The sequence below is a fragment of the Radiomyces spectabilis genome, assembly GCF_025331425.1.
Source record: "Radiomyces spectabilis strain NRRL 2753 chromosome Unknown BYT42scaffold_16, whole genome shotgun sequence".
NCBI lineage: Eukaryota > Fungi > Mucoromycota > Mucoromycetes > Mucorales > Radiomycetaceae > Radiomyces > Radiomyces spectabilis.
In genome coordinates, this window is record NW_026251941.1 from 297,587 (window position 1) to 322,345 (window position 24,759).

The following is a 24,759-nucleotide window of genomic DNA, read 5'->3' on the forward strand; positions in this document are numbered from 1 at the left end:
TTCAAATACCGGCAATGCCAAATCGGTGCAAAGCTAGTCACACGAAGCCCATCTCTTTGAATTCCCAAATGACCAATGTGGAAACACTTGATAGCAATAATAAATAAGATAATAGTAAAATACGATAGCATCCGCTATATTATAATTTATTTACTACCAATCAGAAGTATGGTGAGAGGTTATTTGTCTGTTTTTGACATCGTTATGAAGCGTTCAAGAGCTTGGTTTAAAAAAGGTAGTTGTGGTGCTATTGTTAGATGACCTACAACGAGAGCAAATACAACGTCTAGGTTGGGCGCTATTTCTGCTGTGGATTTGATAACAGTCGGTATTAAAAAAATAAGACCTGCTAAGAAGGCGGTAATAGCTTGCCAATCCAAGGAACTGTGCGGTAAGTGCATTGCGAGTGACCAAAGGAAACCTCAGCACCTCACTTGGGCATTTCTGAAGCGCAGACGTAGTGTTCATTCCTTCTCTCTTCACTTACTTCCCCTTAATATTGTAATGTAAGAAAGGACTTAAAAACAAAAGAGACAATAATAATAATTCTTTGAGACTGCTAACAAGCCGTACACCCGCTGTGCAATGGATGCCACCTGCTACTGGATGCCACACTCTTACATTGAGCGACATTCGTCAGACAAAAGCCTAACGCAATACGGCATAACCTGGGCGAGACTCTTGATGGAACTTTGGTATATTAATGTCAATACTCTGGCATACCATGAAACACTTTTAATGAACAAAGCAGCACTTATTGACCCCCTCCGTTCTGTCCCGCCCAAGGTTATGATAGATCTACAAAGATGTCTGGGAATGTTGGGTATTTAAAAAAAATGAGTTAGTAAGCTCTTTGGTTGATTCAAATTTCGTTGAGATATTTTACCTTTGTTATTCGATGCAGCAGATATTGAGAGCTTCCCGACCGAAAAACAAGAAATGTACAAATATATAAAAAAAGTAAAACAATAGGTGCGTCTGTAAAAACCCCCTAAAAACCCTGTGGGAAAAAAAGGAGGAAAAGACTGCAAGAAGACTATTCACTAAAATACAAAATACATACTACAACTACAAAATAAAATGGTCGGGAAGAAATATCGAAGGCGATACCACGGGCAGCAATCCATATGAGAGGAACCTGGGAGGACGCGTCAGCGTTTCCCAATGAAAAAGAGAGTCACACCACCGACGATGCCTTTGACGACAAAAACCGGATTGGCCACAATCTGGTGCCCGAACAAAGTAGAAAGGCTTTGGAGGGATGGATGGCTTGAATGGCTTGCCAGGCAAAAGAAAACCGGAGAGAAAACCAAAAGCTAAAGACAGAATAAGAAAAAGGACAGGTAAATTTTTTCTTGTCGAAAAACGGATAGTCGTATCACACAAAAGGTACCTTTTTTCATAATAATCGAATCGACCGGATCAGATACACGCCATAGTCTGGATGATGGATGATGGATGCAATGATAGTGAGGGATTTCCAGGCAAACAGAAGAGATGCAAAACTAAAGAAGAAGAAAAAATTCGGACAAAAATATGTGATTTTCCATGGATGAAACAATAGTCACCTCACTGATGCATGAATGATGAGCTACACAGATCGAAGCATATCTGCTCCATGTATCATTCGATTACTGAAGAGAATGAAAGGGCATATACAGTATAACTGACAGATAACCCAAATTAAATGATGCTACAAAACACCAGATCGTCGTATCGTCAATCACCTTTCTTCAAAAAAGAGCTCCACTCACATTTTATGTGAACGGCGACGATGCTCTGTTTGACCACAACTGGTGCAAACGGCATCTTGCTGCTGATTGTTTCGCCTATTATTGTGAAAGTGGGCAGCGAGGCATGGTTGAAAGATAAAAAAAAAGGTTTAACAGGTCCTGATAACTTGGTGTAGATCATGTGATTTACAAAATCGCTAATTTTTCAAAGATTTTAATTATATAGACTAACAAGCCGTACACCCGCTGTGCAATGGATGCCGCCTGCCACCGGAGGCCGCCCTCTTACATTGAGCGACTTTCGTCAGACAAAAAGCCTAACGCATACACGGCATAACCTGGGCGAGAACTCTTGACAGACTTTGGTATATTAATGACAACCTTATGGCAATACCATGCAACGTGAGTTGTTTCTGAACACGCGCAAAGCAGCACTGGTTCCCCCCCTCAGTTCCATCCCGCCCAGGCTATGATAGATCTAGAAAGATGTGTGGGTATGTTGGGTATTTAAAAAAAATGAGTTAGTAAGCTCTTTGATTGATTCAAATTTTCGTCAAGATATTTTACCTTTGTTATTTGAGTTTTCGATAGCCATTGATCGCTTGACATGACTTGGATTATATGACATTGAAAAAAATTTGAATTAGTGTACGTTCATTACATCATAGCAAAGGAAAAGAAATTGGACTTGCCTTTGAACCAAATGGTGTACCGGAAAAAAAAACGGTGAATACGGACCGCCAGGTAAGCTTCTTCTTCGATGCGGAAAATAAAATTGCTTCCAGGGACAGTTAAGCGATGGATCGGTGGTGTCAGCTTGAGCAGGCAAAAAATATTGACGTGGCCAGAAGTGACGGTAACTTCGAGTTGGATTCCATATATCGAGAGTCCCCCGAATAAAAAGAAAGAAACAAATAAAGTACATGATGATAAAAAAACAATGGTCGCGTCAGTAAAAACCTCATAAAAAACCCTGTGGGAAAAAAAGAGGAAAAGACTGCGAAAAGAATATGTACATGAAATATAAAATACAAAATACAAACTATAAACTACAAAATAAATAATCGGGAAGACATCTCGAATACCATATGATGAGAAGCAATCCAAAGGAAAGGAACATGAAGAGGACACGTAAGCGTTTTTCTGATTAAAAAAAGAGCCACACCACCAACGATGGCCTTTGACGTCATCCGATTTCGCCAGATGGATGAATGGATGGATGGATGGCGAGAGAAAGTCAACTTGTAGTATCCAGAACTTGTCAGGCGAAAAGAAAACGGAAACCGGAAGCTGGAAGAAGGATGGAAGTAAAGGAGAGGTAAGTCTGTTTTGCCGGAGCAAAATCGATGGTAGACCACTCGACGCTTACCTTTTTGAGGATGGTGGTCAATTTAACCAAGTTAGGTACACGGGATAAGAATGGTCTGGATGATGGATGCGGATGGGATCTTGATACAATGATAGTGAGGTTTATCAAGCAAACAGAAAGAGAGAGAGAAAATCAAAAGAAGAAAGATAAAATTGAAGACCAAAATATATGATTTTCCATGGATGAAACAATAGTCACCTTACTGGTGCATGAACTCATAGATCGAAGCACGTCTGCTTATGTATTATTCGATTCATTGAAAATTGAAAGAGAGTGAAAGGACATATATAGTATAACTGACAAAAAAAACAAATTGAATGATGCTACAGAAGAACGCCAGTCGTATCATCAACCCCTTTTCTTCAAAAAGAGCTCTACTCACATTTTTATTCGAAAGACGACGATACTCTGTTTAACTACAACTGGCGCAAACGGCATCTTGCTGCTAATTGTTTCGCCTATTATCGTGAAAGTGGGCAGCGAGGCATGGTTGAAAGATAAAAAAAAAGGTTTAACAGGTCCTGATAACTTGGTGTAGATCATGTGATTTACAAAATCGCTAATTTTTCAAAGATTTTAATTATATAGACTAGGTGGAGCCCGTGATCTTCAAGATCACAATTGGGGATATTTATTGGTAGACTCAGGGTATGCTACCATGGGTGTGGTTAGAATGGCATGAAGGTGTGCCAGTTCTAACGTATGAGGTAGAGGGCGCAGGTGGAGCCCGTGATCTTCAAGATCACAATTGGGGATATTTATTGGTAAACTCAGGGTATACTATATTTTTGGTGAAATGTTCATTTGAACTGCTGTGGATCAGGTATCTTCGCCGATACGATAGAATCGTAGTGCTCTGGCGTCACAGGTTTATCAGCTTCTTTTAAAATGAGTAGAATATGCGCATGAGGCAATCCTCTTTTCTGGAACTCGACGGTATAAACGTAGCCAATTACTTTTCCAAGTGTATGGTTTTTTGTTAGATCCTTCAAAAGAGCTCTGAGCTTGAGGTTGAAAACTCGTGCTGTCAAATCTGGCCGATCAGATACTGTCTGTGAAGCAAGAAGCTCATTCCGAATTTCTGGTAATTTTGGATTACACGTGAATGTAATGAAGAGGTCAGGCTTTCCGAAACATCGGACGATACTCATTGCATCTTGGTACAGCTGTTGCATGTTTCGAGGGCTGCCAATGAATGACGACGGAAGGATGACAGGCTGACCGATGGAATTCATATTCATATTGTTGTCGTCAAGTTGGAGAGCATCTTGTACGCCTGAATACACATCAGCACGCAGTCGGGACTGGCTGAGGCGAAGGTGATTGAGGCGGTTTTGTTCCATCTTGGCATACATATCTACGATATACTGCTGAAAGAGTCGGCCAAAGAGGTGCAAGTGATGTCCATCATTTCGATACATCAATCTGAAACTGTAGTAGTTCATCACGGTGACTCTGTCGTTTCTGGTCGATCGAGTTTCAATGTTCCACCCAGGGTCGCCTTCAGGAAACATCAGCACGTAATGGAGTGGGTCATACAGGCGATGCATCTCACTGATTGATGTCAGTTGGTCACTACGCGTACAGATCACAATATCCCTTCCAGAGGACTCTGCGTTTTCACCGATAATGACACCAATTTCAGAAGCATTTGGTGCATTATAGCGTCGTGGATCTGGGGCATCGTCAGCTCGAATAATCATTCTGATGTTGGAAGCACCACCATTATCCTCTATGTAATAGCACCACCATTATCCTCTATGTATTGGGCCATTGTCTTGAAAAGATGGACGAAAGGATTGGTTTCATGCATTAATTGCTGAAGTACTTCCAAGGTGTCTTGCGCGAGATGGCTTGCAAATGCATGTCGATTTGATATTTCGTTGTCAGTATCATGGACGTATATTTGTGCAAATGCAGGTCGTTGGCCATTAGCAGGAAGTAGCGATCCCATCAAGTGGTAAACACTTCCATGAATACGGAAGCAGTAAGCGCCTCGTCTGCCATTCATTACACTTTCGTCTAAATTTACACCAAGAGAAGTAAAACTGAGAGCACTACAATAAGCTCTGATCTTGAGCCGGAAATCTTTTGCTTGCGCCCCAGTCCCTGTCAAAAGCGAGGCAATCAAAGGAGGGGTGGGTTTGAGAGGAGAAAGTACAAATTGACCATTTCCACAACAGAGCTGAAACTTAGGATCATTCATAGTACTTCCAGCAGTTTTTTCTCCACTCCACATTCGTGCCTGACAGTGGCTGCAGATGACATTCATGGCTCCTACATTATGAAGATTTGGCATCGAGACATTGGGATCGCGAGCCACATTGGTGAAATTTTCTGTATTTCCGTCTTGATTATGAAGGGGACAATGGCGGTTTGAGCGACGACGATGTCCTGTTTGACCACAACTGGTGCAAACCGCATTTTGCTGCTCATTGTTTCGCCCATTATTTATAGTAGTGTTTCGTGGAGAGAAATTTGGGCAACGACGATTGGTAGAACGCTGGTGATCGTTGCCGTTGCAAGATGGGCAGCGAGGCATGGTTCAAAGATGAACAAAAAAAAAGGCACCAATCGAAAGAATCGAAAGAATTGAGATTCTAATGACTTGGTGTATTGCAAAAAGATATTAAGAAGTTCTGATAGCTTAGTGTAGTTGAAGAAGAAAAGAAGGCACAAAAAAAAAAGAATAATAAGAGGTTCTGAAGAGAGAAGGCACAAAAAAAAGGTTCCGATAGCTTAGTGTGCAAGTCATGTGATTTACAAATTGCTAATTTTCAAAGATTTTAATTATATAGACTAGGTGGAGCCCGTGATCTTCAAGATCACAATTGGGGATATTTATTGGTAGACTCAGGGTATGCTACCATGGGTGTGGTTAGAATGGCATGAAGGTGTGCCAGTTCTAACGTATGAGGTAGAGGGCGCAGGTGGAGCCCGTGATCTTCAAGATCACAATTGGGGATATTTATTGGTAAACTCAGGGTATACTATATTTTTGGTGAAATGTTCATTTGAACTGCTGTGGATCAGGTATCTTCGCCGATACGATAGAATCGTAGTGCTCTGGCGTCACAGGTTTATCAGCTTCTTTTAAAATGAGTAGAATATGCGCATGAGGCAATCCTCTTTTCTGGAACTCGACGGCATAAACGTAGCCAATTACTTTTCCAAGTGTATGGTTTTTTGTTAGATCCTTCAAAAGAGCTCTGAGCTTGAGGTTGAAAACTCGTGCTGTCAAATCTGGCCGATCAGATACTGTCTGTGAAGCAAGAAGCTCATTCCGAATTTCTGGCCATTTTGGATTACACGTGAATGTAATGAAGAGGTCAGGCTTTCCGAAACATCTGACGATACTCATTGCATCTTGGTACAGCTGTTGCATGTTTCGAGGGCTGCCAATGAATAACGACGGAAGGATGACAGGCTGACCGATGGAATTCATATTCATATTGTTGTCGTCAAGTTGGAGAGCATCTTGTACGCCTGAATACACATCAGCACGCAGTCGGGACTGGTTGAGGCGAAGGTAATTGAGGCGGTTTTGTTCCATCTTGGCATACATATCTACGATATACTGCTGAAAGAGTCGGCCAAAGAGGTGCAAGTGGTGTCCATCATTTCGATACATCAATCTGAAACTGTAGTAGTTCATCACGGTGACTCTGTCGTTTCTGGTCGATCGAGTTTCAATGTTCCACCCAGGGTCGCCTTCAGGAAACATCAGCACGTAATGGAGTGGGTCATACAGGCGATGCATCTCACTGATTGATGTCAGTTGGTTACTACGCGTACAGATCACAATATCCCTTCCAGAGGACTCTGCGTTTGCACCGATAATGACACCAATTTCAGAAGCATTTGGTGCATTATAGCGTCGTGGATCTGGGGCATCGTCAGCTCGAATAATCATTCTGATGTTGGAAGCACCACCATTATCCTCTATGTATTGGGCCATTGTCTTGAAAAGATGGACGAAAGGATTGGTTTCATGCATTAATTGCTGAAGTACTTCCAAGGTGTCTCGCGCGAGATGGCTTGCAATTGCATGTCGATTTGATATTTCGTTGTCAGTATCATGGACGTATATTTGTGCAAATGCAGGTCGTTGGCCATTAGCAGGAAGTAGCGATCCCATCAAGTGGTAAACACTTCCATGAATACGGAAGCAGTAAGCGCCCCGTCTGCCATTCATTACACTTTTGTCTAAATTTACACCAAGAAAAGTAAAACTGAGAGCACTACAATAAGCTCTGATCTTGAGCCGGAAATCTTTTGCTTGCGCCCCAGTCCCTGTCAAAAGCGAGGCAATCAAAGGAGGGGTGGGTTTGAGAGGAGAAAGTACAAATTGACCATTTCCACAACAGAGCTGAAACTTAGGATCATTCATAGTACTTCCAGCAGTTTTTTCTCCACTCCACATTCGTGCCTGACAGTGGCTGCAGATGACATTCATGGCTCCTACATTATGAAGATTTGGCATCGAGACATTGGGATCGCGAGCCACATTGGTGAAATTTTCTGTATTTCCGTCTTGATTATGAAGGGGACAATGGCGGTTTGAGCGACGACGATGTCCTGTTTGACCACAACTGGTGCAAACCGCATTTTGCTGCTCATTGTTTCGCCCATTATTTATAGTAGTGTTTCGTGGAGAGAAATTTGGGCAACGACGATTGGTAGAACGCTGGTGATCGTTGCCGTTGCAAGATGGGCAGCGAGGCATGGTTCAAAGATGAACAAAAAAAAAGGCACCAATCGAAAGAATCGAAAGAATTGAGATTCTAATGACTTGGTGTATTGCAAAAAGATATTAAGAAGTTCTGATAGCTTAGTGTAGTTGAAGAAGAAAAGAAGGCACAAAAAAAAAAGAATAATAAGAGGTTCTGAAGAGAGAAGGCACAAAAAAAAGGTTCCGATAGCTTAGTGTGCAAGTCATGTGATTTACAAATTGCTAATTTTCAAAGATTTTAATTATATAGATTTTTCAAAGATTTTAATTATATAGATTATTTCGATTGATGTGATTTGTCTATTGATACTTGTAGTTTTGAGTCGGAATTGATATGTATCAGTGAGAAATCCTCGGTTATAACGTATACTGGACAGACCCACATATGATAGCTTCACCGGTATGAACGGATCTCGGTGATACATTTAGGTTATGGATGAAGAGGGTCAATTGGTGTTCTAACGGAGAAGCTCACCTAGAATGGACCCACGTCTAAATCCCGATCTTTCTTGTTTGAGAGCACCAATTTAGGATGGATAATACGACAAGTAGTGGATATACCACATTACCCACTCCTAGGTTGTGTATAACCGTTCAGATAGGCACTTATCTTTTTGGGATGTTATTTTCGCGTGCGTTTGGTTGGTCGCGTAGGTGTCTGGTTATCCTTCAGACGTTTTTCGAGATCGATTGTTTCGTATTGTGGGTGTATGACAAGTTGTATTTTTTGTTGTTTGGTGTGGAACCAATATTCCATGGGGACCACTGAAGGAATCTAGCCTTTTTGCTATGTGCCATGCTTTTCATCATATACAAGTCAGAGAAAGATTTACTTGAGACTGCTTTTCCCAAGTATCCTGTATGAGTAGCAATAGTCTCAATAATGGATTCAATCTTATCAACAATGTAGTTCATGGACTCAGGACCATCATTCTCTTCAGTAACTTGCTCTCTATTTATATTATTCGGGTGCCAAGAATCGCGACATGATTTCCAAGCAAAAACTAGGAGTGACTTTATTTTTATAAAAATATGAAATTGATTTTGATTGGCTGTGACATTGTTTACGGGAAGCACTGTAAAATCGACGTTAGCGTGCAAGGCCATTAATGTCGCACGGCGCATATCTGTGTTAGCATAATCATCCTACCATACAGCACTTCCCAATACACTTCTCTTCTTGTCAGTTGTATCAGGAAGCATTGAGCTACGGACAATGAAGATACCTGGCCAAATCGATAACGTTGCACCGCTGTATGTGAGGCAAATTACCGTAAGAGCAAGGCCGGCGTCCGTTTACATTTTTCTTCAAAACTGCATTCAATTCTAACAGTGGACGATGGCGTCCAGGTTGACCTTTCGAATCATATGGCATATCCAATATATTGGCAACAATGCTTTTTTTTCCACAATCCCACCCACATAAGCATTGTTCAATGACGTCAATGCCTATATTTTCAAGTGGCGATTAAAATAGCTGGGTTGATTGTAAAGTGGGGGTTGAGTCCAAGACCTTTTTTTCTATTAACGTTTCTATTGTCCATAGACTCTGGAAAATTTGGCTCGAGCTATATCTTCTCTTATCTTTTTTGCTTCTTTTTTTCCCCAGTACTCGAATAACCGTTTCAGAGAACTGAACCAAACATGAGTGCTTTGCTTAATAGCCCTGCGCCAATGGAGGATCAAGCGAGGCTACTCGATGAAGTCTTGAACAACGTTAAAGTGCAGTCGCACCATATGCGCAAGTGCTTGGTAACAGAATATCTTTGTTCGTGCAAACTCGTCTTGTAACTGACCATTAAATAAATGGGATTAGGAAAACAACAAACTGATGGATGGCTTGAAGCACTGCTCGAATATGCTTGCGGAATTGCGCACATCCTCGCTGACCCCGAAAAACTACTATGAATTATGTATGCAACCTGAGGAGTCTTATAGACCGTGAGAAAGAAAATACTGACGGTGGGCACCAATAGATATGGCTGTTTTCGATGCCCTTCGTCATTTGTCCATCTACCTGACCGAAGCACATACATCGGGACGTCATCATCTCGCCGACTTATATGAACTTGTACAATATGCGGGTAATATTGTGCCTCGTCTCTACCTGATGATTACCGTGGGATCAGCCTACATGAGTGTTCCCGACGCTCCCATTCGAGAGATTATGCGCGACATGATGGAAATGGCACGAGGCGTTCAACACCCGATTCGCGGTCTCTTCCTCAGACACTATCTCAGCGGTTTGACTCGCGATTATCTCCCTCTTGGTGAAGAAACAGGGTAACGATTCTTTTATTCACCTACCCATGGACTGGAAGAACGTTACTGAGAAAAGCGGTTTTTTTTCTGTAGACCTCAGGGCAATGTGTACGAGTCAATTAGTTTTATTCTCAGCAATTTCACGGAAATGAATAAGCTTTGGGTTCGACTTCAGCATCAGGGTCATTCTCGCGATCGGGAGAAACGCGAAGCTGAGCGCAAAGAATTGCGTATCCTGGTCGGCACCAACCTCGTGAGACTCAGTCAGTTGGACGGAGTGGATCTCCCAATGTATCAAAAGGTATAGAAAGCACTTATTACACGCCATTTGAACCATGAAAGTCTGTGTTACTGACTCGTTATAATTATTTGTGTGTGTCTTGCAGCATATTTTGCCCGGTATCCTGGACCAAGTTGTCAGCTGTCGAGATGTGATTGCTCAAGAATACTTGATGGAAGTGATTACTCAGGTAAACTCCTGGCAAGTGTGGCGATGAAAAAGAAGAAAAGAGGAATAGCTAATTAGTGGATGTTAGGTATTCCCTGATGAATTCCATTTACGTACGCTTCAACCTTTCTTGTCCGCCACCGCGCAACTGCACTCGGAGGTCAATGTGAAACAGATCATCATTTCCCTTATTGATCGTCTCGCTGCTTATGCGTCGCGCGAAGCCGAAACCGAAGAATCAGTGGAGGTCATCCCCTCGGAACCGAAAGCAGAGCCAACAGAAGAAGGCGAACTTGGTGAAACAAAGGCCGACGACACTTCCAAGGAAAATGAAGAGGAGGCTAACGAAGAGGAAGTCGAGGCCCAGCTTGATAAAGAGGAAAAGGAAGATGAAAAAGAGGAACAAGAAGCGGAAGAAATCAAGGAAGAAGCTGGCGAAACGGCCGAAAAAGACGAAGCGCCCAAAGTTCCTCAAAAGGAGACTCGAGAAACCACGACTGTACGAAAGATCCGTGGTATCCCAGAGGATGTTGAGCTGTTTGTCGTTTTCTGGGGTCAAATTGTCGAATTAGTAAAGGTAAAGTGGAAGACCCAACAAAAAAGTCATTGGAATATTGTTGCATGAATGGGTGAACGTTGGGCAGGGGACACTTACTCATTCCAATATAATAGGCACGTCCTGATTTGACGATTCAAGATTTGACGGCTCTGTTGGTGTCGTTGGTGAATCTTTCGTTGTCGTGTTATCCCGAGAAGCTCGACTACGTCGATCAGATCATGGCTTATGCCCGCGATAAGACGCTTGAATACGCCGAGTCTCCTGATCTTCATACCAAGACGACGGAAAGCAACCTCTTAGCCTTGTTGCAAGCACCGATCACACATTACGCTTCGGTTTTGACCCTGCTCTCCCTGAATCACTATCACCCATTATTGACATTGCAGCCTTACAATACGCGCCGTGCCGTAGCCCATGCCATTGTTCTGAGTATCCTCAAGAATCAGACGGTGATTTCCACCCCGGAAGATGTGCATGGCATTTTGGATCTGTGTGAGGTCTTGATCCGCGATCAAAAAGATACGCCTCCCAGCGCCAGTACGGCATTTGACAGCGGTCGTGGAAGAGCCGACTTTTTGAATCTCGAAAAAGAAGAGTACGCAGAGGAGCAAGGGTGGATGGCCAAGGTCGTCCACTTGTTCAAATCCGACGATGAAGATACACAGTTCCTTGTAAGTATCAGTGAGTCAATCAAGTCGCCCTCAACTTTTACTTAACTGGGTTCCTTAGCTGCTGTCAGCGGCCAGAAAACAATTTACCGATGGTGATCAACGTATTCGATACACATTCCCTTCGTTGATTGTGGAAGCGGTGAAACTTGCCCGACGATACAAGGTGCAAGAAGAAAAGGTAGAACGGTGATTACTTGAGATGTTATTTTAACTTTTACTCAATTTCGATGGGCCCCAACAGGATGAAGTGTGGGAAAAGAAGACATCGACTCTCTTCCGATTCATTCACCAGGTGATTTCGACACTGCATCGACGATGCGAATATGCCGAAATTTGCTTGCATTTGTTCTTACTAGCTGGCCAAAGTGCGGATGAATGTGGTTTTGAAGAAATCGCTTACGAATTCTTTGTGGAAGCATTCACCATCTACGAGGAATCCATCAGTGAATCCAAAGCCCAATTCCAAGCTATCTCGTGTATTGTCGGATCGCTCCAGCAAACTCGCGTGTTCTCTGCCAACAACTACGACACACTGATCACCAAAGCAGCATTGCACAGCTCCAAGCTGATGAAGAAACCGGACCAGTGTCGTGCCGTGTACATGTCGTCGCACTTGTGGTGGGCGACCGAGGCGTCAGGCGAAGCGTTTTCCGAGGAAGACAAGGAATTGTTCAGAGACGGTAAAAAGGCCCTCGAATGCTTGCAGAAAGCATTAAAGATCGCTGACAGTTGCATGGATGCCGTGACAAACGTTGAGCTATTTGTTGAAATTCTCAATCGCTATATTTACTACTTTGAAAAGGGCAATGAGGCGGTGAGTGATCCAAAAGCGAAAAAAAAAAGAGAAATGGTTCAGCGATGACTGATGGAGAACTGTTTTTGTTTTTAGGTGACGGTGAAATATCTGAACGGCCTCATTGATCTGATCAATACCAATCTCAGCAATATGGATGATCCTGATCAGCACCCCATTACTTCCAGCTCCTCATCTCTGATTGATCATCACGAAGAAGTCCCTGATTATGTTCGTCGTCATTTCCGCGACACCATTCTCTATCTTCAGCGACGAAGGGAAGAGCACAGTACAAAATATCAGGAAGTGGATCTGAGCGATGTGCTATAGAAGCCTTTCCTTTTTTGATTTCGGCTGATGTAAAATAAATACAGTTTTAAACTTTATTGGGTGGCAGCACCAACCATTTTGAGGTACTCCTGTCGATAACGGTTATCGTCGGCCAATGGACCTAAATATCTCAATTAGTACGATGTGATTGATCTATTAGACAAATCTCAACTCACGGTTAATGGGGGTCCACAGAGGATCTTCCTTGAATAGTCGCATCGCTTTGATGTAATTATTGGTATCAGTGGTAAAACGATGATAGATTCCAGAGGGCTAAAGAAAAGAAACGATGAGCAAAACGGGAAATCAAGGAACGAAGAAAAAGAAAGTCATTGCAGGATTTTTTTTATTTTTACCAGAATGATCATATCGCCGCGTTCCATGTAAATGCGAATCCAAACATCCTCTTTATCACGGACATCAAAATAGCCGGAACCGTCCAAAATGTATCGAATCTCTTCATCTTCATGAAGATGCCTACCGTTGGAGTATGAGATATTGTAAAGTGTGTCGAAAAGGCGGGACGTTATCTTACTCGGCAAAGAAACTCTTCACTTTTTCTTCGTACACGGCGCCCAAAGCACTGGGAGACACTGTAATCTAATGCACAATTCGTTGAGCTTCAGAATGCCGGGTCTATCTTTTAGGGTTGCTCGAAATTTACTTCGTCTCTGTTTTTATAATTGCGTTCTTTGGCTAAAGCGTTCAACTGATCCAAAGCATCGGGACCGTCGAAATGCCAATAAAGGACACCGACGGCCTTTAAATCTTCCAAAGACTTGTTCACGCCGCTGTCATGAGCTTCGCGCTGATCGGCATCGCTGTTTTCAAAAACGTAGGCACGCATAATTTCGAAAGGGTGGAAGAGGAAACAAAAAGTGGGGGGAGAGAGGGACAAATGATAAAGTGTTCACTCAATAATCAGGGCCAATCACGCAAGTGCCTTTTCCTTTTTTTTTTTTTTGGCTCACAAAAAAAGTCACATCTCGCACCACGGATAAAATTGGAAAAGCGAAAAACAAAGCTGTAATTTCATTGGCTAGAATCACAAAAGGTATGCACACCGGTTTTTTTTTATTTTTATTTGGACATCTGCACACATGAAAAGAAGGTTTTAGAATGCTTGTCTCATGTTGTCTTTGTATCAAAGTAAGACATATTTACCATCATCTTGACGAATTCTTCATAGTTGATCTGACCATCGCCATCAACGTCTGCTTCGCGGATCATCTCATCGACTTCTTCCTCCGACAGTTTCTCACCTGCACGTCATAAGGAAACAAGAGAAGAAGGAAAAGAACCCAAGGAACAGAAAAAAACAAAACCAAAAGGTAAAAAAGATAGAATGGGGTTATTCAAAAGACAACCGAAGGTTAGTGATTGAGAAAGATAAACTCTTGGCATTTTTTTCTTCTTGATTTCCCAGACACTCGACGACTTACCAAGGGAGGTCATAACGTGGCGCAATTCAGCGGCCGAAATGTAACCGTTACCATCCTTATCAAACACTTTGAAAGCTTCTTGGATCTCCTCCTGAGAATCGGTATCCTTCATTTTTCTGTCATTCACCTATCTATTAGTCACGGTGCCAAGGTCATAGAAGTTCAGACTATCTTTGTACCTTGCCAACATGGTCAAAAATTCGCTAAAGTCAATGGTGCCGTTACCGTCACTGTCGACTTCGTTGACCTAACAAGAAAGAAACCCGTCAATAAGAGCAGTTCCACAGATGAGGTTGTAACAGATGAGTCGAGTACCATATCCTGCAGTTCAGCTTCGGTGGGATTCAAGTTAAGCGATCGCATGACAGTACCGAGTTCCTTGGAGGTGATGGCACCATCGCCGTCCTTGTCGAAAAGAGAGAAAGCTTCCTTGAACTCGGCAATTTGTTCTTCAGTCAACTGGTCAGCCTTTGTTCATCTGGGATTAGTTTTACTCGTCCGATGGGTAACACGCGATAAACTCAGTGACAACAATGTGTAATGATACTTACCATGTTATGCTTTCTATTCGAAACTGTATTTCTTGAGAAAAAGAACAAAGTACGTGATACGTCATATCCGAATGAGGTGCGCTTTAAAAAGCCTTCCACCCCTTTTTTTCCGGACACGTCACCTTTGCCCTTTGAGCCGAGCGAATTGTTTTGGACCGCAACTCCCCGGTCCGGTTTGACGAATTTGATTAAGACGTCCAATGACAATCAGATGGTTTTCGGATATTCAACCCTGCAGCCAATGAAATGAACTTTGCACACTCATCGCACGGTCCCACACAGACAGTTACAGGGAAAATCAGGAAAACCGATCGGATAACGCAGCCGTTTTATCCATTCATTTTTTTTTTTGAGGGTCAGGGGGATTGGATCCATCAAACATGATTTACATCTGATAACAGTTCAAGTCCGATCGACCCCACCCTGCTGTGCGTCAACTGCTGTCCTTTCTCGTTTTCTTGATCCCATCGGTTCTTTAAGCCCTTTCTTTGCACCTCATTCTTGTGTTTTACTCCCCTCTCTGTGTGATTATATTCCATCTGACAAGACAATAAATTCCTGTTGCATGGATACAATAGTTGCCTTCTTCTATCATCTGATCTACATGAGCTTGGTTGTTCTTGTTCCAAGAATGATTATCATCCAAAGATGGTTTTTATCACCTGGTTAGTTAGCAGTCGGATCATGGATAGTGGGGTTACAAAACTTTTTTGGATATGGGATGAAAAAAGTGCCTAGTCGATAAGAAGAGGACTGTCAATGACCGCAAATCCGGCCGCCACGCCGCCTTCGTTGGTATTATGGGCCTTGGTACGCAGCAAATGACCTCCGATTTCATTATGCACTTCATTTTCACCGTCACTAGATAGTGTAATAATGACAGTGATCAGTGGGGAGGGACAAACGATTGAGAATCTTTTTTGTATCACTTACTGTACGTAGATACCGTAAATGCCCAATTCACTGATCACGTCGCCTTTAATGATTTCGCCTTCACGAACCATCAAATTCTGCAACGGAGGGCTCTGAATCAAATCCATCAAGATGTATGCGTTACGTTCTTCCTCGCTCAACTTGTTCAAAACATTCACAATCTCTTTTCCGTAGAAATTATGACCTCCTCCTTCTCGCTGCGGCTTCAACACGTATTTCTCGGGATTTTCCATCGCCGCTTGGTAAGCCTTGATTCCTTCGGGAGAATTATCGAGCGGGTATAAACCAGCAAACGATTCTCGCAAAAGATCCGCCGTATACTTATCCACATAACGTTCAAGACGGCCAGGCACTGACAACACTTGCTGCACTTTTTTGGCACCCACAAGCTGGTACGCAACAGTTGGACATTTGATCGAAGCCGATCGTTCCACGGTTAACCGTGCTTCCCATTCCTACAACAAACGCGCAGATGAATTTTTATCTCTTTTTTTTTCCGTAATCAAACCACCCCACCCCTCTGTGTTTCCTTACCTCTGGACCAAAGAAATCTTCTGGCCCATAAGCCGCTCTGTAATAGGACACTGCAATTTCATGGCCATCACTGTAATAATCTCATTAGACTCTGTAAGCTTGTTGAACAAAAAGCGTATACTTGCATGATCAAAGCTTTGGTGGTAGGATCAAGGGTAGCCGTGGCATGCACCTCGCCCATGGTGCGACGCATCATACGAATACCGTGACTACAAAAAAGAAGATAAGAAAGGAATAAGGACTTGCCGCGCATAGATCCACGCAGATTTACAACAAACTTACACTTTTAATAAATTGTATTCGATCCAGCGTTGATCAAAAATATTGCGTTCACCGCCTTGAACGATCATCAGCACTCGGGCACTAAAATAAAAGTGATGAAGATTTTCAGTTTATATGGAGTCATCCAACGACATAGGTTATGTGTGTCAACTTACTCTGGTTTTCCGTACACCTTCCAAGCACAAGCCAAGCCGTTGGCCAAAGCGTCAATGGCTCGATTGTCTGGAAGTTGGTTGAGTTTGATCATCCCGTTCGCATAATTATCCACAGCCACGTGAAGGTATTTGTGAAGCTCGCTCGTTCGAGAACATAAGCTGCCAAAACTCGCAGAAACAGTGTTGAACTCGACTTGTTGGATGCGAGCCGTTCTGGCACTCGCGCCTTGAGGTGTGTGCAATAAATAATCACAGCGGTGGATACCAAGGGATGCTGACTAATCCAAACGTGAGAAAAACGAGCCTGTGCATAAAAACGCTATGGCAACAGTAAAAAAACAAAACGTACCTGAGCAACACCTTCTTTTCGCACCTTGCAGTAGATCTGATAGAGATTATCCATGAACGAATCCACGTTGGACAATCTAGAAGCATAGCATGGGGCTTCATGTCAGGCATGCATAACAGGAGGGTGGGGGACGGTCATTACACATGGGCTTACGTTTGCATGATTTCGTGAATGAGGTCGTCGTCTTGGCTCATTTTGTGAATGAGAAGGTTCCATGCTTGCTGCAAACCTTTGGCCTTTTCGAATTCGGTCCGCGGGAAAGGGGTAGGGTATAAGGCAAAGGGAGCGTGAATGACGGCGGCGTGGTTGGAGAAATGCACTTGTTTGTCGGCGGTTGGACGGACCACGAGACCGTGCGCAAGGGCCCAGTCAGTCGCAGTATCACGCAGAAAGTCCAGCTGGTTTGTGGATAATTCAGGAGGATAGGAACTCATAGTAACCAAGAGAATAAAATAAAGGGAGTCGATGGCGCCATCGAATTTTTAATTGTTTGGGCTGCCACTTTTTTTTTTTTTTTGTTTCACTTGTTCCACGTCAACTTGATGACCCGACGTCACAATGGCCAAGAGATCGTGTTGATCTTGCACTGTATGTTCTTTCGCGTTCTTTGGGCTTGGAAACGCAGGTTAGGGTTATTTTCTGATGTTTTGGAATCCATTCAGAGTATTCAGTCTAATTTACGCCTTCTGCCATGTTTGATTGTGGCTTTGTTTATCAATAAAACAATTGAATGAAACCCACCCGTTGGACTGGATACCATGATCTTGGGTTTTGGGTAGTTGTTTTTTTTCTTATCGGTGGGTTCCAAGGTACCCAGGGGTCAATATGATGCCAAACGTATTTGCGTGATTTAACAACAACATGAACGAGGAGAAATAAAAAAAAAAAGACACCGTAAAAAAAAAAAAAAAAAAAAAAGGAAAACATAGGGCGACGACTTACTTCGTACCAAGTTACCAAAAGGAACAAGGAAAACAGGGATGCTGACGGATCATGGCATGCACTGAATCTAAGCATAACTTTTTTTTTATGTCATCCCGTCTTTTTCATTTCCCCTTTTTTTGGATAGCTCCTATCGGATGCGGTCCCCCTTGGCACGTATGCGATCTGTCTAAAACCCCTTTGGCAAGTCTGTCCTTTATTACATGATCCCAGTAAAAAGTCGACATCATCGTGATGCAACACCCATCCTTCATACTTACCCCATTGGAGGGTGATGATCGTTGATGGGTGGTGAACCCCGGATCTGGAACCATGCGCATGGATCTCGATATTTCTCATGACATCACTTTGACAAATCACAAGTTGTCACAAGGAATCTTGAAAAATCCTTTTGGCTGTATCGTATATGAATAAATAAAAGAACTAACCCCTAAAAAGGGGGAATCAAGAAAAAAAAACAAGGGAGAATAAGGGGTCCCAAAGACTAAAACTGGAGAAAAAGGATTTTTTTTTCTCTTATCAGCCATGGAGTGAACTATGAAGTGATAACAGACTTTGAATTCATGACAAGTCCATTGGAAAAAAAGGAGTTGCTGTAAGAGACATCGGAGACGCAAATGGAAGCATTTTACGGTTGGATACAAAGAGGGAGAAGGGCTTTAACTTTGGCTTTTTTCCTCTTCTTTTGCTTTCTTCATTTACAGTCGTAGCGGAGAAGGAGGTCGAAGAATATGCAGGAGCTTCTTGATCTAGGGGTACGTCTTTCTTTTTACCTTTTCACCTTATTGAAAAGAAAAAAAAATTACGGAGATGAAGGGGAAGAACAACTGAAGAAAAAAAAAAGTTGGTACTGTAGAGTATAGGAGTGGGACAGACATGGTGAGATGGAAAAAAAAAACAAGCAAAGAGCTATATGGTTCATCCTACAGTACACCTCATTCATATGCTAAAAAGTTCTTTTCCACCGTAATCGATTTGCCGCGAAAAAAAACATAGATTGACATACAAATAATCCCCCCAAAAAAACTTTGTATCAACAAAAAGATGATCTGTCGTTTTCCTTCTTCGTACTCCAAGAACCCCCTTTTCGTCCATCTGTCCCTTGTTTTTCTTTTTTCTTTTTTTTTTTCCCTTCTAACCTCTTTTCGTTGGTGCCCCTTACGGTGGAAGACGCTTTGGCTTGATGATCCGTGCAAGCTGTGTGGAAAGCGATAAAAAAGACCTTTTGAGGAGGCGGGGCAAAACGAAGGGAACAAACATGATTAGAAATGGCGAAATATGCAAAAGATGCTGCAAGTAAAAACAGAAATAAGGAGGCATTGGGGAGCACGGCTGAGGGTCGTTTTGAAATCGATCTTATGCAACCTATTGAATCAATATAACTATATTAGTTTACGAAGCACATTTAGGTCGATCGCATTTACAAAATGGAAGGCGACAAAAGAAAAAAAAAAGTTTATTAGGTCGTGCCATAAATTGAGCAGCGTGCTTTATCTCGAACGGACACTCTTTCTTTCCCCCATTTTTTTTTATATCCTTATCCATGGATTCCACCGCCCATCATTATCCACGGCAGATTGTGTCGCCACCTCTTACACCCGCCCTCTCCCCTAATGGTCAACGCAAATTCAGTACCATGAGTGACACACCCTATGTATGTCGTCCCATCGATCATCGTCGTCCTTCTTCTTATTCCGTTGACAACCACACACCCAACCCTTACTGGGCACCGGTCGAGAAACGATCCATGTCCTTCTCTGAACGTACACCCTCAACTGCAGGCACACGCAAGCAACCTAACAAACAGAATAAGCACATGTGCAACTATCCGCATTGCGGCTGGAGTTTTAAAAGATACGAACATCTTAAACGCCATATGCTCGTTCACACTGGTGAAAGAAGACATGTGTGCCCTTACCCTGGTTGTGGCAAACGATTCAGCCGATCCGATAATTTTCACGCCCACTACCGTACTCATGCAAAAAAGGCATTGGGTCAACAGCAGCAGCATCACCAACAGCAACAACAACAACAACAACAACAACAGCAACAACAACAACAACATCACCAGCACCAGCATCACCAGCACCAGCAGCATCATCATCAACAACTGCAACAGCAACAATTACCTGAGCAAAAAAATGAAGCTGGTGCAATGGATCTTTCAGCACAGCAAAACCCTCCCCGTCACTTTTCCCCTTACAGAGATCATTTTATGCATCGACCTGCTTCAGTTGCCATGATGACAGAAGATTTGAAGCAACCGTCGGATCTCTTGGCATCATCAAACCACTATTCCCAAGCTTCACAATCTCAACCATCACCCCATCAACAGCAACAACATCCTCACCCCCACTCTCATCCACATCAGCATCAACAACCACAACCGTCATCTCCCCATCAACAACACGCTCACCTTTCTCACCGCAATCCATACTCACCTGCATCCTATTATAATTCCCCCTCCTATTACCCTACGTTACCTGTGCCATCCAAGTTGGACTCCCCCTCCACCCTTTCCACTAATGCCAACGACCGATTCATCAACCATTACAGTCCGAATCCACCTGAACCCTATGCAGCCGAATCCCCCTCGCAGGATGAAAAACAACATGTCTGCACTCACCCCAACTGCCAACGCCGGTTTAAGCGTCTGGAACATTTGAAGCGACATATGCGCATCCACACGTCCGAACGACCTTTTCAATGCACCTATGCCGGCTGTCAAAAGTCGTTTTCTCGCTCAGATAACTTGACTCAACATCTGAAAACGCATGAACGTCGTGGATCGCGCTACCATCATCATCTAACATCTGAGATGCCGCCACCAAACTCCGCCGTCAGTGGGTCCAACGGAGGTCCCAATTCACTTGCTTTTGTCGATTTCATGCGAACCCCTGGTTATATGATGGATCATTCTTTCCATGACAGTAACAACGCGATGCATCATTGGCGACCTCATCCTCATCCTCATCATCAACCACCACCACCACCTCCATCTTCCTCTCAACCCTCCTCTCAATCACAGCACGAACTCCAACAGCATGCAGGCGATGCTGTAGGATGCTAGTTATTTTTTCTTTGTTTTTTTGTCAAATAGTGTTTTTATTTCATCACTTCTTTTTTTTCGTTATTTCTTTCACATAATCGGTCATCATCATCAAGTAAAGTAAAAATAGTACGCTTTGATCTTGATTCATATCGAGTACAAATCCAAGTTTATTTTCTATCTCAGGGCCAAGGTGATACGATCGTCGACTCTATCTCTTTTTCTTGGATGGACGTCGGTCGATCTGACTTACATAATAAGGGGAGTAGGGTGAAAAAGTGACACACAGTTTCCCTTCTGCAAAACATATCATCCCTTTTGAGATGCACATCATTTTGCTTTCAATTTCTTTTGCCTGCGGTAATAAACTTTTCCACGGGTGACAGGTAACATGTGTGATTCATTAGGTGATCTTCAAAAGGGATGCTGGTCGAGACATTTCTATCAAATGAAAAAAAAAGGAAAAAAAAAATAACTATACATTGACAAAAAAAAAAGAAGGGGGAAAGGGGCGCTTGCGTTCCACAAGCAGTGAAAAAGAGTGACTTTAGTCTTGCACACTGCCGTCTCTTGGTCGATAATAAATCCCACGTCGTTCTAGGTCGTCTTCCGCATCTTCAGGTAATCTGCCATACACTCGAATGGCATATACACCTCTTGTAAATTTCTCTGCACACATCAAATTAGAACCAACCACAAATTCCCAATTCGTTCATCCATTCAACATACCAATACGTTGCCACCTTGCCACCCAACTGTCTTGAGGCTGCATCATAGCAATGACCCTGAATGTAATCGTGAGTTCAAATAGATCTCAACGTAGAAGCTTTTTCAAATCCTCCGCCTACCCTTCAAATTTGGAACTTGTACATTCTGCGACTCGATCCATGCTACCTCGCATGCCAAGGAGATCTTCACAATTCTCACAACCGGATTGTCGAAATTGTGCAGCATTCTAATGGTATAGTAGGTGAGCACCCACGGCCTCTATCGACGGTTGCATACTGGTATGGAGTACCTTTACTAATGAACATAAAAGACAAGCACGTAGTTGCTTTTTATCAGGTGGTAAAACTCCAGACATGCTTGCTTGGATTTAGTGTGTGATCAAGCGACGTAGAAAGAAAAAAGCCAAAGATAAAGCTCTTCCAAAAATGTCTCGCGGCAGCCTAAGAGCAAGCGAGCGATCGAATGAGAGGGATGACGTCATTGACCAATCAAGTAGCGACAATCAGGTTTTTGTGCCTTCTGGTGAGCAATTGCACAGAGTAAGTCTTTCTCCTTTCAACGTCTTGCTTCTTAAGGTCAAGCTCTTGATATATAGATTAGCTGGTCTAATTTTTTATGAGATTTTCAGTTGGACCTGTGATATAGCCTATAGAATTTGGATTCAAATGATGGTTTATTAATCGGAAACAATTTCCAAGCCGGCCGGGTACTTTCACTTTTCCCGGTCTGCCGGCATTGCATATCGTATATCGTCAAGTGTAGTTGGATTAGATTCTATTCCAGACTAGTTGCAGCAGATCCTTATGCTGTCTGCTATGGATCTACCGAGATTGGTTTAAAAATTTAGAATAACACGAGAATTCTTTTTGTTTTCTCCCGTCCGCAGCAATCGAGGAAAATGTGCATCCTAAGCGTTCAATCCGTGTATTGTAGGAAGTTGGCAATTTACAGTATGATACCTGCCTCATTTTTTTTATTACATGTCAACTCTGATATATTCGTCACTGTTCAAAAAATCAAGTCTTGTTTGCGTGCCTACTAAATATCGCCCATACTGTATTACAGTGAATTGAGAGAATCTAACAGCTCAACATCTGAGATGAAGGATTGATACAAATAATCTTTTTAATCTTTTCCACAAAAATCAATGACCATGTTATCTGGAACCTGGACAAGGTATCTGAGCACGTCTTTTGGCTCATAAAAACGCTCCTTCTAGATCAAACTCGATCCCTGGTCGCTGTGAGTTGCTGTGTGTTGTCAACCATGTTATTGAGTATTTGATATTTACCTGGGGCCCGCTGAGAACTTCCCGGTTCAGGGAATCGTGTATTCACCAGATAAGCGTTCCGAAAATTTGTCTGGTGTTCAAAGTCAAAACTGAATACCGCATTAACAAATGTAGCATTCTCCAGGTTGCTGTCAGCAAAACTTGATCGAGGATCAATGCGAAAATTCGAGAAATCGAGCCCTGAAAGATCCTTTTTCTCAAATCGGAAAATAACGTTTTGCGATTTATCCAGCGATTCCTGACGGTGATAATAAGCATTCAACTCCTCTACCAAGTAAATTCAAATATTTTAGCTTTCCATGTTTGTTTTTGCACTGAAGCGTGGGCTCTCATCATGCACCTTGTGAAATTTTGGGAAGGTCCATCCATCGTGTTTTTAGCAGGTCTGAAAAAGCGACCGTCATTTAGCTCGATTTTCAGCTTTTGGAAATTGGCAGCACAACGGATTCTATATTTTTTTCTTTTACCATTAAGGCGATAAAACCTGGCTTCCTGCATCAACTCGTCAAGACTGCAATGTCAGGGTGAACATCAGATGGACTCTTTTTTTTAGGGCATATTAGTCATAGCTTACATTTTTGGATCTTCCTTCACACTCGCCGGTATCTAAAGCGTAATCAATAGGGTCGCAGTAGCAAAAACTGTTCTCATCCAATAGATTTTTACCTTTAAATCCCGTAGATAATTAAGCACCAGGCGGAAATAGGTACTGTCTCGATCGATGAAATACGATCCGTCGACATCAGGCACTAATGTGCGGGATTCTTTTGGTGCCCATTTTTAGTAAGAAAATTGAATGCGATCGTGTTATTGTGTTGGGTTTACCACTGAACATGGCCGCCAGCATCGAGTTTGGATCACGTCTCAAAGTCGATAGAGAAGTTTCAAAGTATTGTCCACCAACGTTCAATCGAACCTTTTCTGACTGATGCTTTTTCACTTGATAAATCAGCTGTTTCTCTCGCTGGTATGTATTTTCATCTTCTCTCAGTGCCTGTTCGCCCTGTTCCTGTTCCTTGGACATTTGTATATACGCTCTCTCCACTTTGCCATGAAACTCTTTCGTCATACGCTCAAACTGTTCCTCCAAGTCTTGCAGCCTCTGCAACTGGTCGGTTATCTGCTTTTGAAGGTCTAGAGGGTTGGTTTGAAAACAAGGTCAAAGGAAAAGTACGAAAATAATGACTCCTGTGGCTGACTTGCCTCGTTTTTCCACAGTATACGTTTGAATCACCCGACGCCATTCAGGTAAATGGGCTAGTAAGTTGAATTCAGTTAACAGTATTTAGCAGTGACATTTGTTTCTGCTATATAACCTTCATAGACTGAGAATGGACGAGACGATGACCGATTAGCTTTCGAGTTGAAACCCACGGCGCCATTCACTGGGCTGCCATTGGACATATTCGACATTAGCATGATTTCACAGATGCGACTCAATAAAGAAGCAAAAAGTAAAAGCAAAAAAAAATATGTCTAATATGGTATTGTTTATTATTGTACAACTTGTAGATATCCTTTTTTTTTTTCTTATTTCCATGCATATTTTAAGCGAGAACTTCAGCGCATCGACCACACAGTGTGTCAGTCTCGGTGGCTGTATAG

At 42.6% G+C, this 24,759-nt stretch overlaps 9 protein-coding genes across 9 annotated transcripts; 4 read left to right on the plus strand and 5 right to left on the minus strand.

Moving 5' to 3' along the window:
* Positions 1-584: 584 nt before the first annotated feature.
* On the plus strand, positions 585-2,281 carry BYT42DRAFT_587613 (uncharacterized protein; the record flags this gene model as incomplete). Its single annotated transcript, XM_051570184.1, has 5 exons — positions 585-724; positions 942-946; positions 1,151-1,154; positions 1,540-1,549; positions 2,198-2,281. Coding segments are annotated over 5 exons (215 nt in total), but the record flags the coding sequence as incomplete, so codon positions are not given.
* A 7,079-nt stretch (positions 2,282-9,360) lies between these two features.
* On the plus strand, positions 9,361-12,937 carry BYT42DRAFT_522778 (vacuolar protein sorting-associated protein 35). Its single transcript, XM_051565297.1, has 10 exons — positions 9,361-9,586; positions 9,651-9,747; positions 9,811-10,117; positions 10,190-10,397; positions 10,483-10,566; positions 10,633-11,121; positions 11,217-11,774; positions 11,833-11,952; positions 12,016-12,588; positions 12,664-12,937. The coding sequence occupies exons 1-10, from the start codon at positions 9,479-9,481 to the stop codon at positions 12,895-12,897; spliced, it is 2,778 nt and encodes a 925-aa protein (XP_051418832.1). The 5' UTR covers positions 9,361-9,478; the 3' UTR covers positions 12,898-12,937.
* BYT42DRAFT_140460 (Acireductone dioxygenase ARD family) lies at positions 12,794-13,815 on the minus strand. Its single transcript, XM_051562237.1, has 5 exons — positions 13,562-13,815; positions 13,433-13,497; positions 13,254-13,374; positions 13,074-13,170; positions 12,794-13,018 (listed from the first exon to the last, which is right to left on the minus strand). The coding sequence occupies exons 1-5, from the start codon at positions 13,742-13,744 to the stop codon at positions 12,951-12,953; spliced, it is 534 nt and encodes a 177-aa protein (XP_051418833.1). The 5' UTR covers positions 13,745-13,815; the 3' UTR covers positions 12,794-12,950.
* A 162-nt stretch (positions 13,816-13,977) lies between these two features.
* Positions 13,978-14,893, minus strand: BYT42DRAFT_549788 (calmodulin; the record flags this gene model as incomplete). The annotated part of the gene is made up of 6 exons (XM_051566096.1): positions 13,978-13,989; positions 14,062-14,159; positions 14,340-14,455; positions 14,519-14,586; positions 14,655-14,807; positions 14,891-14,893. The coding sequence occupies 6 exons, from the start codon at positions 14,891-14,893 to the stop codon at positions 13,978-13,980; spliced, it is 450 nt and encodes a 149-aa protein (XP_051418834.1).
* Positions 14,894-15,182: 289 nt separating this feature from the next.
* On the minus strand, positions 15,183-17,660 carry BYT42DRAFT_587642 (glutathione synthetase). Its single transcript, XM_051570185.1, has 7 exons — positions 17,144-17,660; positions 16,795-17,072; positions 16,640-16,720; positions 16,483-16,566; positions 16,358-16,427; positions 15,824-16,278; positions 15,183-15,751 (listed from the first exon to the last, which is right to left on the minus strand). Exons 1-7 carry the CDS (start codon positions 17,195-17,197, stop codon positions 15,625-15,627), a joined length of 1,149 nt encoding a protein of 382 aa, XP_051418835.1. The 5' UTR covers positions 17,198-17,660; the 3' UTR covers positions 15,183-15,624.
* A 2,211-nt stretch (positions 17,661-19,871) lies between these two features.
* Positions 19,872-20,072, plus strand: BYT42DRAFT_486917 (uncharacterized protein; the record flags this gene model as incomplete). Its single annotated transcript, XM_051563764.1, has 1 exon — positions 19,872-20,072. A coding segment is annotated over one exon (201 nt), but the record flags the coding sequence as incomplete, so codon positions are not given.
* Positions 20,073-20,103: 31 nt separating this feature from the next.
* On the plus strand, positions 20,104-21,291 carry BYT42DRAFT_587650 (uncharacterized protein). Its single transcript, XM_051570186.1, has one exon. It carries the CDS (start codon positions 20,241-20,243, stop codon positions 21,153-21,155), a length of 915 nt encoding a protein of 304 aa, XP_051418837.1. The 5' UTR covers positions 20,104-20,240; the 3' UTR covers positions 21,156-21,291.
* BYT42DRAFT_587652 (transcription initiation protein spt4) lies at positions 21,269-22,255 on the minus strand. Its single transcript, XM_051570187.1, has 4 exons — positions 22,153-22,255; positions 21,983-22,089; positions 21,864-21,919; positions 21,269-21,803 (listed from the first exon to the last, which is right to left on the minus strand). Exons 1-4 carry the CDS (start codon positions 22,216-22,218, stop codon positions 21,682-21,684), a joined length of 351 nt encoding a protein of 116 aa, XP_051418838.1. The 5' UTR covers positions 22,219-22,255; the 3' UTR covers positions 21,269-21,681.
* A 547-nt stretch (positions 22,256-22,802) lies between these two features.
* On the minus strand, positions 22,803-24,649 carry BYT42DRAFT_587655 (BTB/POZ protein). Its single transcript, XM_051570188.1, has 8 exons — positions 24,471-24,649; positions 23,980-24,411; positions 23,821-23,918; positions 23,729-23,760; positions 23,622-23,665; positions 23,495-23,539; positions 23,155-23,421; positions 22,803-23,096 (listed from the first exon to the last, which is right to left on the minus strand). Exons 2-8 carry the CDS (start codon positions 24,221-24,223, stop codon positions 23,062-23,064), a joined length of 765 nt encoding a protein of 254 aa, XP_051418839.1. The 5' UTR covers positions 24,224-24,411; positions 24,471-24,649; the 3' UTR covers positions 22,803-23,061.
* Positions 24,650-24,759: the final 110 nt, after the last annotated feature.

Excerpts from the sequence above, each read along its gene's own strand:
- BYT42DRAFT_587642 (XM_051570185.1), bottom strand. The coding sequence starts at position 17,197 with ATGGATAATCTCTATCAGATCTACTGCAAGGTGCGAAAAGAAGGTGTT. Across the intron at positions 16,721-16,794 it reads AAGGTGTACGGAAAACCAGA|TGCCCGAGTGCTGATGATCG; the intron begins GTAAGTTGACAC and ends CTTTTATTTTAG. Across the intron at positions 16,428-16,482 it reads ACCACCAAAGCTTTGATCAT|TGATGGCCATGAAATTGCAG; the intron begins GCAAGTATACGC and ends AGATTATTACAG.
- BYT42DRAFT_587655 (XM_051570188.1), bottom strand. The coding sequence starts at position 24,223 with ATGACGAAAGAGTTTCATGGCAAAGTGGAGAGAGCGTATATACAAATG. Across the intron at positions 23,919-23,979 it reads GCTGGCGGCCATGTTCAGTG|AATCCCGCACATTAGTGCCT; the intron begins GTAAACCCAACA and ends GGGCACCAAAAG. Across the intron at positions 23,097-23,154 it reads AAGTTCTCAGCGGGCCCCAG|GGATCGAGTTTGATCTAGAA; the intron begins GTAAATATCAAA and ends CACAGCGACCAG.
- BYT42DRAFT_587652 (XM_051570187.1), bottom strand. The coding sequence starts at position 22,218 with ATGTCTGGAGTTTTACCACCTGATAAAAAGCAACTACGTGCTTGTCTT. Across the intron at positions 22,090-22,152 it reads TTTTATGTTCATTAGTAAAG|AATGCTGCACAATTTCGACA; the intron begins GTACTCCATACC and ends CTATACCATTAG. Across the intron at positions 21,920-21,982 it reads ACAAGTTCCAAATTTGAAGG|GGTCATTGCTATGATGCAGC; the intron begins GTAGGCGGAGGA and ends GATTACATTCAG.
- BYT42DRAFT_587650 (XM_051570186.1), top strand. The coding sequence starts at position 20,241 with ATGGATCTTTCAGCACAGCAAAACCCTCCCCGTCACTTTTCCCCTTAC.
- BYT42DRAFT_522778 (XM_051565297.1), top strand. The coding sequence starts at position 9,479 with ATGAGTGCTTTGCTTAATAGCCCTGCGCCAATGGAGGATCAAGCGAGG. Across the intron at positions 10,398-10,482 it reads ATCTCCCAATGTATCAAAAG|CATATTTTGCCCGGTATCCT; the intron begins GTATAGAAAGCA and ends TGTGTCTTGCAG. Across the intron at positions 11,122-11,216 it reads AAATTGTCGAATTAGTAAAG|GCACGTCCTGATTTGACGAT; the intron begins GTAAAGTGGAAG and ends CCAATATAATAG.
- BYT42DRAFT_140460 (XM_051562237.1), bottom strand. The coding sequence starts at position 13,744 with ATGCGTGCCTACGTTTTTGAAAACAGCGATGCCGATCAGCGCGAAGCT. Across the intron at positions 13,171-13,253 it reads GCGGCGATATGATCATTCTG|CCCTCTGGAATCTATCATCG; the intron begins GTAAAAATAAAA and ends TCTTTTCTTTAG. Across the intron at positions 13,019-13,073 it reads TCTGTGGACCCCCATTAACC|GTCCATTGGCCGACGATAAC; the intron begins GTGAGTTGAGAT and ends TGAGATATTTAG.